This window comes from Moschus berezovskii, chromosome 9 (assembly GCF_049115385.1).
Source record: "Moschus berezovskii isolate FMDL1 chromosome 9, NW_MosBer_1.0, whole genome shotgun sequence".
Lineage (NCBI taxonomy): Eukaryota > Metazoa > Chordata > Mammalia > Artiodactyla > Moschidae > Moschus > Moschus berezovskii.
Window position 1 is genome coordinate 106,992,805 of NC_142468.1, and position 14,357 is coordinate 107,007,161.

Below are 14,357 nucleotides of genomic sequence, written 5' to 3' on the forward strand. Positions count from 1 at the left end.
TCTCCTGTCCCAGAGTAAGTGCTCCTTTTCTGTCTGACCTGTTCTTTCCCAACTTCTTTACAAACCACTACTTATATATCAAGATCTAACTAAATTACCTTCTTTAGGGAATTTGCTCTTGAAATAGTTATAGACCTCACTCTACTTAATTTTGCTTTTGTTATGCTATGAGAGCTTTTGTTTACATCTGCATTTCAGTATCAGTTCAGTTCAGTTCAGTTCATTCGCTCAGTCGTGTCCGACTCTTTGTGACCCCATGAATCACAGCACGCCAGGCCTCCCTGTCCATCACCAACTCCCGGAGTTCACTCAAACTCATGTCCATCAAGACGGTGATGCCGTTCAGCCATCTCATTCTCTGTCGTCCCCGTCTCCTCCCACCCCCAGTCCCTCCCAGCATCAGACCCTTTTCCAGTGAGTCAACCCGTCGCATGAGGTGGCCAAAGTATTGGAGTTTCAGCTTTAGCATCAGTCCTTACAATGAACACCCAGGATTGATCTCCTTTAGAATGGACTGGTTGGATCTCCTTGCATTTCAGTATAGCTCATGTAATTGTGAGTGTGATCTAGTGAAGGACAGGGAAGCCTGGCAAGCTGCAGTCCATGGGGTTGCAGAGAGCTCTACATGACTTAGTGACAGAACAATAATTGTGAGTGTGAGATGGTTAAACAATAAATTCTGAATGAGAGAAAAATTTTACTTTTACAGGAAAAATAAGTATATTTCTCCACAACAGTGAAACATACTGGACAGTATGTTTCATAAGGAACCCAAAATCACTTAGTGTCTATAGCAAACACACTCTAGGGTGGTCTTACGATCCCTTCCTCCTGACTATGCATGTCCTGACTTGATTCTAACAGCAGAATATGGCAAAGGTAATGCACTATCATTCACATGATTATGTCACATCATAATGAAAAAGTGAATGGATTTTGCAGATGTAGTTAAGGGCCACAATCCCTAATTAGTTGATTATGAGTTAATCAAAGGCAGTATTATCTGCTGGGAGCCAGCGAGGGAAATCCTACCCATGGCAAAGGTCAATTGGGGAAGAGGCCTGACGGGCAAAGGCTAATCAGGACTCAAGGAGCCCCCTGGACTTACCTGAGCATCTACCCCAAAGAAAACCGGAATCTGACTGCTCTACTATCTTACGCCTCTTACCAAGTCCTCTAATACTTACGGGGGCTTCCCCCCAACCACCTTTCTCTGAAAACATTAATTCAGAGCTGTAGTTTAAAAGTTCTCCTCGGCTTAATAGGAGTGTTCCAATCCAAGCCCCTCTGATAGCTTTCTAACTTGCATGACAAGTTTGTCCGGGCTCTTACAACTGTGAGTGTGACTGTTTATAGCCTCCCAGCCATGCAAGGACAGAAAGCCTAATATTCTAATATACAGGAATCTGTTGAAGAAGTTAAAATCATTAGAGTAGTACTAAAAAAGATTTCATTGTTGAATCAATGCTTGCTGCAAAGTTTCCTCTATCTATTGTATCCTTGGAAATATATTAATCACATATAGAGAATATAAGTAGTAGCCTTTGATTTAACCACATCAGATCTTAAGTTAATAAGTTCCTTTCTTGCAGCTCACTACACCGGTGCCTTATAGGAATGTAACTTTGTTATGCACCTAACTTTAGGAAAGTCACCTTAAAAAAAGGGTCTTTTACTTGCTAACTAACCTATTGTTAGGAGAGAGGGCCATAAAACTGTTAGCAGGCCCCCTGGCCAGAAGATGATGTAAATCACCTAAAACTTTTATCACACAAAAATAAGCCCTGATCCTGATAAGGATCAAGACTGCTGACCCCACTTGATTTTGGCGTGACTCTATACCTCCCTTTCTCTGTTTCTTATGCGCATAACTTAGGGTATAAAAGCAGCACAGGAAAATAAAGTTTTGGGCCTTGCTCACTGAAGCTTGGTCTCCCCGTGTCGTTCTTTCTCTCTTTCCATCCTTTTCTCTATTCTCCTTTTTCTGGTTGAGATCCTTGGAGCGCTGGGCCCTCTGCGTTTACTTATCTGCCTGGGCTTCTAAGACTCACTCAAGGGGGTGCCCTGGTGGGATGCCTCCGCCGATTCGAGAGGGCGCCTGCGGCCTACGTAAACAGAGCAAACCGCATGCTGGGGTTTTATTGGTTTCCAGCGTAAACCAAGGAATCATCAGCCCCTGTCTCTCTCTCTCTCTTTCTCTCTCTCTCTCTAACGCCGACGCCGTTCATCCTGAGGATACTCTGGGCCATATCGAGGCTGGACCCCGATAATTATCCTGGGTGGGCTAACCTAAAAGAGAACCTGGAGGTCAGAGATTCTCTCTCTCTGGCACTGGCTATAAGAATCAAGCTGCCATGAATCCTACAGTCTCAAGAAAATTAATTCTGCCATCAACTGAAGGGGGTTAGATGAAGATCCTTCCCCAGTCAAGCTGAAACAGGAGGGAAGGAGGCAAGGCACACTCTTTGAAAGAATGACATAGCCCGAGGACACAACAGAAACTGATTAGACTCAAGTGGGTCCCAGATGCCAGACAAGTCAACTTCAACTAGACTTTGATCCTCACCAAGGGAACACTTAATGCAAAGATGGGCACAATAAAGGACAGAAACGGCATGGACCTGAAAGAAGCACAAGATATTGAGAAGAGGTGGCAAGAATACACAGAAGAACTGTACAAAAGAGATCTTCATGACCCATATAACCACTATAGTGTAATCACTCACCTAGAGCCAGGCATCCTGGAGTGTGAAGTCAAGTGGACCTTAGGAAGCAGTATTACAAACAAAGCTAGTGGAGGTGATGGAATTCCAGCTGGGTTATTTCAAATCCTAAAAGATGATGCTGTTAAAGTGCTGCACTCAATATGCTAGCAAATTTGGAGAACGCAGCAGCAGTCACAGGATTGGAAAAGGTCAGTTTTCACTCCAATCCCAAAGAAAGGCAATGCCAGAAAATGTTCAAACTACTGCACAATTGCACTCATCTCACATGCTAGCAAAGTAATGCTCAAAATTCTCCAAGCTAGGCTTCAACAGTACGTGAGCCAAGAAGTTCCAGATATTTAAGCTGGGTTTAGAAAAGGCAAAGGAACCAGAGATCAAATTGCCAACATCCACTGGGTCATAAAAAAAGCAAGAGAGTTCCAGAAAAACATCTACTTTTGCTTCATTGACTACACTAAAGCCTTTGACTGTGTGGATCACAACAAACTGTGGAAAATTCTTTAAGAGATGGGCATATCAGACCACCTGACCTGCCTCCTAAGAAATCTGTATGCAGGACAAGAAGCAACAGTTAGAATCAGACATGAAACAACGGACTGGTTCCAAATTGAGAAAGGACCACATCAAGCCTGTATATTGTCACCTTGCTTACTTAACTTCTAGAGTTATAGAAGGGTAAAACTTCTAGAGTTTCACAGAGTACATCATGTGAAATGCCAGGTTGGATGAAGCACAAGCTGGAATCAAGACTGCCAAGAGAAATATCAATAAGCTCAGATATGCAGATGACACCACCCTTATGGCAGAAAGCAAAGAGGAACTAAAGAAACTTAATGAAGGTGAAAGAGGAGAGTAAAAAAATTGGCTTAAAACTTAACATTCAAAAAGTGAACATTATGGCATCTGGTCCCATCACTTCATGGCAAATAAATGGGGAAACAGTGACAGACTTTATTTCCTTGGGCTCCAAAATGCAGATGGTGACTGCAGCCATGAAATTAAAAGACACTTGCTCCTTGGAAGAAAAGCTATGACAAACCTAGACAGCATATTAAAAAGCAGAGACATTTCTTTGCCAACGAAGGTCCATATAGTCAAAGCTATGATTTTTCCAGTAGTCACGTATGGATGTGAGAGTTGGACCATTAAGAAGGCTAAGTGCCCAAGAATTGATGCTTTTGAACTGTGATGTAGGAGAAGACTCTTGAAAGTCCCTTGGACTGCAAGGAGATCCAGTCAATCCTAAAGGAAATCAGTCCTGAATATTCATTGGAAGGAATGATGTTGAAGCTGAAGCTCCAATACTTTGGCCACCTGATGCAAAGAACTGACTCATCGGAAAAGACCCTGATGCTGGGAAAGATTAAGCCGTCCTCATAATTGAAATATCTACCTACCTAAAAACCTGTTCCACCAGTTTCCCTGGAGCACACGCTGCCTCACTTTCCACCCTTAACTTCATTCAGGGTGTGCTGAAGGTCAGCTGCTACAGCAGCACAGGAGAAGAAGGGGACAGCAGAGAATGAGATGGTTGGATGGCATGACCGACCGGATGGACCTGAGTTTGCGCAAGCGCCAGAAGATGGTGAAGGACAAGGAAGCCTGGTGTGCTGCAGTCCATGGGGTCGCAAAGAGACGGACACAACTGAGCGACTGAACTAAACTGAAAATATTAGAAGCATAAAAAGCAACTTATGTGCAATTATGCTTTTAATGATTGCCTTAATTGAAAAAAATGAAATTATAAAAATATTGAAACTACTTTGGAAAAGCCAAGACATAATCTGGTTTCTCTTAAATAATAGGTAAAATGTATATCTGTATCTAATAATCATATTGTACATTAAACTTACATTTTGGCATTAATATCTCAAAAAAGGTGAAAAAGTAAATTGTTAAAATTAAAGAGATATGGAATCGTCTCTAAAAATCTATAAGAAAGAAATATCGCCTAGGATATCCTTTTATTCTGAGAATGCTGGTTGCTCTCGTAAGTGGCGACTCAAAAACATGCACAACACGAGAATTAAGTTTTATTTGAGGAAAAATCAGGACCGCAGCCCAGGAGACAGCACCTCAGATAGCTCTGAGGTACTCCAAAGAGGGAGTGGGAGGAGGTCATTGTACGTGATTCTGGTGAAAGGGGACTTCAACGCAATCAAGCGCTTAACTTACAGAAGATTTTCTGCTAGGAGCTGATGTCACAATGAAGGATTTATAGTGCTTTCCTAGATATGAGAAGATGCAAGGATTGGGATCATAAAATAAGTTCCTGAAAATATCTACCTACCTAAAAACCTGTTCCACCAGTTTCCCTGGAGCACACACTGCCTCACTTTCCACCCTTAACTTCATTCAGGGTGTGCTGAAGATCAGCTGCTACAGCAGCACAGGATTTAATATCGACAAAAGCAGGAGGCAAATACCGTTGGCAAGCGCCAATTTGTAGTTGATGTAAGGACAGAGACAGGAATGTAAGTGGGTAAATTATGTGGCAAGAAGGGAGGGAAGGGGGTCTAGCTAGAAGTGACTCCTGACTTTAGCCTGGTCTCCCTTCCAGTAAAAGATTAATATTACTCAATGACCCAGTAGCCCATTGACCTGCCATTGTTTCCATTACCCTCAAGCAATAGTGACTGACAAAGATGCAGGAGAGAGCCGTAAAGCAGGGTGAACTGAAGGCAAATTCTTTCCAAAAGCAATGAGGCTTTTATTTCCTTTTTGTCACAAGAATTATCTTTCTGATTGTGTCACTGGGTGTGGATCTCAAAGTCTACCCAATTCCCTGATCTCACCACGACCTGACGACAACGGTTTAAGAGTTTTCCAGGACAGTTTGGGGATGAAGGGCATTTCTTTGTCCTCTCAAGCAGTGGCGAGAGGAAAAGAGAGAAGCAGAAAGACAGGAAAAAAGAGACACGTATCCCAGCTTCCCAGGTTCTCACTGCCCGTTCCTAGCCAGGTCTAGCTGGGCTCTTACAAGTTTGTGACCCTAGTCTGCACGGCTCAAGGAGTCCTTAAACCGACAGGCAGCCCTGCCTAACGCAGGTAGGATGCGGACGCCGAGCTGAGACACAGGCGGCCGCCAGAGGGCGCGAGCGCTCACATTCACGCGCGATGGCGTCGGCACGGCCGGGAAGGAAAGGTGGTTGGCCTCCGAGAGAGGGATGGGGCTCGGGAGCCCGCCGGGGCCGCTCGGGCCCGCGTCGCCCGGGAGCCGCGGGCCTCCGCGCGCCCACCCTTCCGCGCTCATCCGCCCGAGGGCCCCACCCTATCCGCGCTTGCAGGGCGCCCTCCACGCCCGGGCGGGGTCGTAGGGCGTTCTCCGCTTCGCTCGCTCCCCGCGGCCCTAAACCCGCTCCGAGCCGGAGGCCTGCGGGGAGGCGGAGGCCGCGTCTTCCCAGGGGAAGTCCCGGAGGGCCGGCCCAGGGGGCAGCTCGCAGGCGGACACCGCGCTCCCGCAACCTGCAGCCTCGTAACAATGGCCCGCGGCGCGGCGGCCGCGGAGCAGCGGCGGCGCCCGGGCGCTGGAGGCCCCGCCCCCCGGCCGGCTCCCTGACAACGCGGGCCCGGCCGCGCCGCCCGCTCCCCGCCCCTCGGCGCCCCGCACCAGGCGGGGCCGCGGCCAGAGTGCCGCCGCCGCTGCAGGCGCCGCCGCCGCTCTGCAGAGAGGGGCCCGGGGCCGGGCCGGGGCGCCCGCCCGCCCACCTTCTCCCGCCGCTATGAGCCAGGGAAGTCCGGGGGACTGGGCCCCCCTCGACCCTACCCCCGGACCCCCAGCGCCCCCCAACCCTTTCGTGCACGAGTTACATCTCTCCCGCCTCCAGAGGGTTAAGGTAAGGTGTGGGCGGGGGGCGCCCGGAGGACTCGCGCGGATAGAAAAAGGAGGCCTTTTAGAGCCTTGACGCAGATGGGGATGGAGATCCAGGAAGGAGGTGGGTGAGAGGCTAGCCGGGCGGGGAGTCCGAGGTGCGCACGTGGGGGCGGCGGGGGTGGTCAAGGAGTCCTGGAGAGGACGCGCGCTTGGGCGATCTGCAGGCTGAAGGTGGGTGAGAATTGACTAGGTGAGCCTGGAGGACTGCAGGGGACACAGGGGTGGGGGAGACGGAGAACCCTGGAGACTGCGGATTACATCCTGCGGATGCAGATGGGCTAGAATGGAGTTGGAGGCTACGAAGAGCGGGGGTGGGGGTAGAGGCGTGCTGAGTGCTTCTCCGAGGCTCTGACATGGAAGAGGTTGCTGGGCCCGGAGCCTGCACCCCCTGTGCCCTTTCAGCAACCCCACTTTGCACTGCCCTCTCCACGCGCAATGCAGCACCTCATGGTGGGGGCAGGGAGGGAAGTAAAGAAGGGGGTTGGCTACAGGAAGTGGAGGGCCGCAAGGGCCTGGGGGAGCTGCGGGATGGTGTGAGAAGGGAGTGTCCAAGGTTTCTGTTGCCTTCATCTTCCCCTGAGGTCGGTTCCTGGAGCTCGGTTTGTTTACCTGCACGTTCCCCAGGGCAGCCCCTGAAGTCACCCTGGCAACCCCTGCTGTGTGGAGTAAGGCCGAACTCTTTTTCTCCCCCCAGTTCCTAGAACTGGGGAGGCGTGCTGCTGGGCAGAACTAGAGACTGCCCTGGGTCTGAAAAGTGAACCTCTCTGTTTTCTGGCCTCTACCTCCCAGGCCCACAGTGAAAAGGACTATGCACCTGGTTTCTGCTGGACGTGGGATCTATTTATGGAAGACGAGGGGGAGGACGAACTATCTCTAGCCTACTCTACACCAAACACAGTGCTGGGCACTTTCACACTGGTTATCCTTGAATCCTCTTAACAGCCTTTTAATTTTCTAGGTGTGGTGGGGACCAACCGAAAGACATGAAAGTGAGGCCACTGATCCTATTAATCTTTTATCCTCTTTCCCTTATTGGTGTCTTCATCCCACCTTGGGTTCCAATCCCATCTCCCGTTCCCACACTACTTGTCTTCTGAACCACAGAGGTGGGGTGATGGCCCTCTGCTCTTGGGTCCATCCCTGCTGGGGAGGGAAGCCTGTAAAGAGCATCTCACAGCCCTGAAGTGGCCTTCTCTCCCACCCTCTGCAGTTCTGCCTCCTGGGGGCACTGCTGGCCCCCATCCGAGTGCTTCTGGCCTTTATCGTCCTCTTTCTCCTCTGGCCCTTTGCCTGGCTGCAAGTAGCTGGTCTTACTGAGGAGCAGCTTCAGGAGCCAGTTACCGGATGGAGGAAGTAAGTGAGGGATCAGCCCCCAGAGACCCAATTTCTCCTTTGTCTTCCCTGTTATCCATTCTGCTCCCTCTTTGAGAAGAGGATGAGGGAGGGTTCTGAAGTTCTCCTACCCGGCCTGGGTAGGTGAGATGAGTCAGCCAAGCTCAAACCCTGGTACCCAGGACCTTAACTCTAAACGATGCACCCGGATATGTCCCAGACTAACCAGAGACTTTAGCCTCTTGGCCAGGTAATAGAGGGCAAAAGAAGGGCACCTGCTTTCCTGGGTGTCTGAGCTTGGGATGAGTGAAGGTCAGCTGCCTCCACTGATGCCCAGCTTTACCCTGCAGGACTGTGTGCCACCATGGGGTGCTGGGCCTCAGCCGCCTGCTCTTCTTCCTGCTTGGTTTCCTCCGGATTCGAGTTCGGGGCCAGCGGGCCTCTCGCCTTCAAGCGCCCGTCCTGGTTGCCGCCCCTCACTCTACTTTCTTTGACCCCATTGTACTGCTGCCCTGTGACCTGCCCAAGGTTGTGTCTCGAGCTGAGAACCTTTCCGTTCCTGTCATTGGAGGTGAGAGATTAAGAGGAGTTAAGGGGCGAGATGGCTGCTGCTGCTGCTAAGTTGCTTCAGTCGTGTCTGACTCTGTGCGACCCCATAGACGGCAGCCCACCAGGCTCCGCCGTCCCTGGGATTCTCCAGTCAAGAACACTGGAGTGGGTTGCCATTTCCTTCTCCAGTGTGTGAAAGTGAAAAGTGAAAGTGAAGTCGCTCAGTCGTGTCCGACTAGTAGCGACCCCATGGACTGCAGCCCACCAGGCTCCTCTGTCCATGCGATTTTCTAGGCAAGAGTACTGGAGTGGCTTGCCATTGCCTTCTCCGGCGAGATGGCTACTCTGGGCCAAAAAAGACAGGAGTCAGAGACTCTGGAGAGAACTGGTCCCAGGTGGAGAAGGGAGAAGTTAGAAGCAATATCGACTGATACTGGCAAATGAAATGCAAATGAATACTATTTGTGAAGCAGCCTCTTAGATTCTGAGCTCTGTGCTTAGAAGGGAGCTCTGGTATTAGTGCCCCTGGGGAAGAACCAAGTGGCTCTTTGTATTCTGTCTTTACCCCAGCCCTCCTTCGCTTCAACCAAGCCATCCTAGTGTCCAGGCATGACCCAGCCTCTCGGCGCAGAGTGGTGGAAGAGGTCCGAAGGCGGGCTACCTCCGGAGGCAAGTGGCCTCAGGTGGGTCAAAGGTCGGAGGACCTCCTCGTGTTCTCTGTGCTCCTGGGAGGCTTCTCTTGCCGCTTCTCCCCTTCCACCCATTCTGGTCCCTTGATTCCTCCCCGCCCAGGTACTGTTCTTTCCTGAGGGCACCTGTTCCAACAAGAAGGCTCTGCTGAAATTCAAACCAGGTGAATAAAGCAGCAGTACATGGGAGGGCTGTAGGAAGGGAGCCCCATGTATGGAGAGGGACTCTGAAATAACCCAAGAAAAGTGGCGGGGTGGGGGAGGGAGGGAGGAAGATAGAGAACCTCCTGGCTGACACTGGAAAGTCTCCAGGAGTCAGAGGAGATTATAAATGAAATGGAGCACAGCCAGATTTCCTTGTGGAGCTGATCCAGACCCCTGTACTCCATGCCCTCCAGCTGCCTCCATGCACTAACCTCTGCCTTGTGGGTGGGGGTGGCCATGGGATTTAGGAGCCTTCATCGCAGGGGTGCCTGTGCAGCCTGTCCTCATCCGCTACCCCAACAGTCTGGTGAGTGGTCGTCTGGGGAAGGGAGGGCACAAGTCCACCCTGAATGGGAGTCTGAAAACTGCCGGTGGTGCCGCTGCCGCCAGATATGTGTGTGGAGGCGGGGCTGGGTCGGGGCGCAGGCCTGTGCTCAGAGAGGCTCAGTCAGTTCAGGGAAGGAAAGTAATGCCTTTCTCCTCTCACCTCTGCTTCTCCCACAGGACACTACCAGCTGGGCTTGGAGGGGCCCTGGAGTGTGAGTAGTGGTATTCCTGGGGGTGAGGGTGGGGACCACCAGAGTTCACAGCCCATCTTCTACCCTCCAGACAAGGTGAATCGCCCTTGTTCATCCCGGAACTGAGAGAACTCTAGAGAAGGGGATGCCCATATCCCTTTGTTTTGTCCTGATCTCCTGAGATTTACCAGGAAGTGCCCTCAGCTATCCCTACTAATCATTCCTGCTGTGGTTATAGTGCCTTTTGACTCACTTTGCAACCTTTTCTTCCTCGGTTATCCACAGCACCAGGCTTGCTCCTTCCCGTGGTTCCTCAAACCCCTCGCCTATACTTCTTTGCCTGGCAGGGCCCTGCAGCGCTCTCTTATCCCACCCACCGCCTTTCTGGCCCTTCTATCTCCAAGCTACATACTCATCCAGCTGACTCTACAGCTAGTAACTGATTTTTATATCAGTGGGCAGAACTTTGCCACTCCCATCCTTGGGCTGGAGGGTGCACGTAGTTAGAGATTGGAGAGCATCTGAGGTCTCTTTTCTTTTAGACTCAAAGTCCTCTGGCTCACAGCCTCTCAGCCCTGCAGCATCGTGGATGTGGAGGTATGACTCCCAGGGGTGGGGTAGGAGAGCAACCATTGGCTGAGCTGGGGATCTTTAGGAAAAGAGGGTGGGAGTGGTCACCCCTAACTTTCAAGTCCTGATGAGAAGCCTATGTATGTGTGTGTTTCAGTTCCTACCTGTATACCGCCCCAGCCCGGAGGAGAGCAGGGACCCCACCCTCTATGCCAACAATGTCCAGAGGGTTATGGCACAGTGAGTGTCCCACGGGGTGTTTCCTAAAAGCAGATACACAGGGCAGAGGAACCACAGGAAGGGGAGGAGAGCTGAGTGAGGTTTTGAGGCAAAACTGTAGTGGGGGAGGCAGTCGGTCCGGAGGAAGGGCTATTGATAGCTGATGTGTGACGGGGGCCTGATCGCCTCTCCCTGGTCAGCAGGCCAGAATCAGTAACGAACCCTCAGATGTGTCTTCCACCCCAGTCCCCCAGCATTCCATCCCTCTCTGTCCTGTAGGGCCCTGGGCATTCCGGCCACCGAGTGTGAGTTTGTGGGGAGCTTGCCTGTGATTGTGGTGGGCCGGCTGAAGGTGGCCCTGGAGCCGCAGCTCTGGGAACTGGGCAGAGTGCTTCGGAAGGCTGGGTAAGTGACCTTGGAGGTGAGGGTGTGGGTAAGAGGAAAAGGAAGAATGGGTAGGAGGAAGAAGAGTCCTAAGAAAGAAAAAAAAAAAGTAGGAAGATGAGAAGAATTTTTTGAAAGATAATGGAGTAAAAGGAAGCAGGGAAAAAAGTTATGTAATAACCCCAATGACAAAGATAGGAATGGCTTTCCAGGGACTATGAGTCAGAGTACCTCTTAGAAAAATACCAGACGTACCTGTGCTGGGAGGATTCTTGGGGCTGGGGCCAAGGTGCTGGTTGGTGGTGTTTCCAGAAGAAAACTGAGTCAGCGCCGCACCTTCGACGACAATTCCCTTGTAGGCTGTCCCCAGGCTGTGTAGACGCTGGGACAGAGCCAGGCCGGAGCCGAAGGATCAGTAAGGAAGAGTTTGCCAAGCAGCTACAGCTCTCTGACTCCCAGACGGTGGCTGGTGCCTTTAGCTACTTCCAGCAGGTAAAGGGGCTGGGATGCTCAAGATTTTAAGTACCGTATCCCAGGGGCTCTGTGGATGGCCAATCTGGAGTGTAAGCTGGATGATCTAGTAGCTGTTGGTAGACAGACATCTTCTGAGGTCCCCTGGGAGATTCATTTTTTTATACACCGAGGAGCAGTGTTTTAGTCATTGTGGGAAAGAATGATGGCGAGATAATGGTCAGTGAGATCCATAAATTTCTGAGATATGCTGGAGATGGGGATCACATGACCTTGTGAGCGCTGGGTGGGGAAGGGGACGTATGGAGGAGGCTACACTGGACATGTTAGACAGCTGAGAGTTTAAGACCCACACGTATCTGTAATACTTGGGCAGATTTTTTTTAAATGTCTCAGAGCTGCTCTGGAGGATTCCTGAACTTTCTTAAGAATCTTGATGAGCCATATATTTCCTGGGACTTAGCCAGGTTGTCCTGTTGAATTATAATAACCTCAGATGATTCGTAATGTTTACAAACAACCCCCAATGGTCCTAAGGAGTTCTTTTTGATCCAAGATGCAGACCATACTTCTCGACATCCTCTGAAGGGACAGAGAGTGACCCAGATGTGCTGATTCCTTAGATTGGGGCAGACTGTCCCTGAAAGGAGCGTCCCATCATAGCCTGTAGCCGAGCAGAGCCAAAACCCTGGTCCCCCATAGACATCGCACAGCAGGCATCCTCAGGTTTTTTTTTTCTTGGTGAGAAATGTTGCCTGTGGCCCCCTTTTATTAGTTTGCCAAACCAGCTCTCCCACATAGGCCGAGTCAGAAGAGAACCAGTTTTTCCAGCTTGGGGTCCGAAATGCCCTGATTGTATATCAGAAGTGATGGTAACTTAAACATACCTGAGGGATTCCATCATTCCCAGGAGATCCCTTTGTAGGAGAGCTTTGTCACCAGGTGACTTGAAGAGGTATGGTATGAGCGAACCCGGGCCCCGAGAGAACTGTCAGGGATCCTGGAGAGTTTAGGTCCCACACTTCTGAGGGAAGCAGACCCAGGACAGGGGTCACCCCATGCCTGCTGAGAAGAGCGGGGAGCTGAGATCCAGAGCAGGAGGGCGGGTATGGGGTTGGTCCCTACACTGCCTTGGTTTCTCTCCCACCCTGCAGGATGCCGATGGTTTGGTGGACTTCCGAGACGTGGCCCTTGCATTGGCAGCTCTGAGTGGGGGCAGGAGCCTGGAGGAGCTGACTCGCCTGGCCTTTGAGGTATCAGGAAGTTGTGGGGGTTGGCCCCAGAGTGCCTGTGCTCACCCCACCCACGGTGAGCTGTTCCCAGGAGCTTCTGGCTAGTAGGTGCTTGGTGTCCACCCCAGTGCCAAACTTTCTGAACCACAGAGCCCCAGCGTCTCTGCTGAGGCCTCACTGGGAACAGGTATAAGGAAGCAGCTGTGACCATTATAATTCCAAAAAAGGAGGAGCCTGTCAGACAGACATGCAGGGTGATGTCCCAAGGAAAGAGCTTGACCTGCCTCCCTTTTCCTCCCAGCTCTTTGCCGAGGAGCCAGAGGAGCAGGCCAAGGAGCAGGCCAAGGGGCCAGGCCGCCTGCTGTACAAAGATGGCTTCAGCACCATCCTGCACCTGCTGCTCGGCTCACCGCGCCCCGCTGCCAGGACTCTGCATGCCGAGCTGTGCCAGGCGGGGGCCCGCCAGGGCCTCTCCCTCTGTGAGTCACCCCCTGCAGGCCCTGTGTGGGCAGTCGGGGTGTCAGCAGCACAGGGCTGGTGGCTGGCTTGGGGGCATCAGGACATCCTCAGGGCAAGACCGGGAGAATACAGCCAGGGATGTAGGGGACAGTACCTTGGTTTTGAGACAGTAAGGAGAGCCGGGACCTCCTCCTCTTCTCCTTGGGTCTTTCCTTTCCCCTCCAGGTGAGTTCCAGGACTTCTCCCTCCACCACCCGCTCCATGGGAAGATCTTCAGCACCTACCTGCGCCCCTCCCAGACACCACCCACCTCCTCCCCAGGCAGCACCACTGCTCTGGCCAACGGGACTGTGCAAGCCCCCAAGCAGAAGGGCGACTGAGCACCTCGACCCCCGCCCTGCCAGCTCGCACCCGCTCACAGACTCAGGGCAGCACCAGGGGCCACCCCTGGGCCTCAAGCCCACCTCTGTCCTGCTTGAGTTTTCATTATTGTTGTTGACTTTTTTTTTTAAGTTGGTTTTCATTTTTCGTTTGGTTTTATTTTGTAAGAAACTATTTTATATATAAATATATATCTATATCTATTTAAAAAAAAAAATGAAGTTCAGTCACATTGATAGTATCATTAGCTGAGGAGGAAAGGAAGTAAGTGGTGGTTTCAGGCTGCCCTGGGAACACCCCCGAAGGTTCCCAAGGCCAGATCTCTTAGCCACAGCCAATTAGTCCTCAGTTGCGGGTGGATGGATCATGCAGATCTGGTATCTTCCCTCTTGTTGTCATAGCCTGTAACAGGCTGCCTCCTGAACTTCTTTTCAGCCTGTTCCCTCTTGTTCTGCCCTCATTAGAGATTAAAGAATAGCTGACCACTTCATATTTAATAATCATACTAAGGTTGATGCCCCTGTGGTCGGGGCAGAGAGCTGTGTCTGGACCCAGCAGTCCTACCTGCAGCTCAGACCTGTCACTCCACAGAGTTTCTGTCATACGATGAATTGGGTACGTATAAGTCCCTTCTGTCCAGCTGCTTTTCAAGGAACAAGAATAGGCCCCTCCTATAGATTTAGGCACCATTTTGAAAATTGGTTAAGGAAATAGAGATCTATCCCAGAAATCTGACAGGTTAAAAAGAA

The 14,357-nt window shown here is 51.1% G+C and overlaps 1 protein-coding gene across 1 annotated transcript; it reads left to right on the top strand.

Annotated features, from left to right (window-relative positions):
* Nucleotides 1–6,419: 6,419 nt before the first annotated feature.
* LPCAT4 (lysophosphatidylcholine acyltransferase 4) lies at nucleotides 6,420–13,799 on the top strand. The gene is made up of 14 exons (XM_055436931.2): nucleotides 6,420–6,562; nucleotides 7,811–7,953; nucleotides 8,283–8,503; nucleotides 9,052–9,164; nucleotides 9,274–9,334; nucleotides 9,623–9,681; nucleotides 9,879–9,913; nucleotides 10,435–10,489; nucleotides 10,620–10,702; nucleotides 10,961–11,086; nucleotides 11,425–11,557; nucleotides 12,691–12,789; nucleotides 13,070–13,247; nucleotides 13,453–13,799. Exons 1-14 carry the CDS (start codon nucleotides 6,449–6,451, stop codon nucleotides 13,605–13,607), a joined length of 1,575 nt encoding a protein of 524 aa, XP_055292906.2. The 5' UTR covers nucleotides 6,420–6,448; the 3' UTR covers nucleotides 13,608–13,799.
* The last annotated feature ends 558 nt before the right edge of the window (nucleotides 13,800–14,357 follow it).

What these genes read in the sequence shown, in the direction of transcription:
- LPCAT4 (XM_055436931.2), top strand. Translation starts at nt 6,449, where the DNA reads ATGAGCCAGGGAAGTCCGGGGGACTGGGCCCCCCTCGACCCTACCCCC. An exon ending in CCGGAGGCAAGTGGCCTCAG is followed by an intron (nt 9,165 to 9,273) that starts GTGGGTCAAAGG and finishes CTCCCCGCCCAG; the next exon opens with GTACTGTTCTTTCCTGAGGG. An exon ending in TGACTCGCCTGGCCTTTGAG is followed by an intron (nt 12,790 to 13,069) that starts GTATCAGGAAGT and finishes TTTTCCTCCCAG; the next exon opens with CTCTTTGCCGAGGAGCCAGA.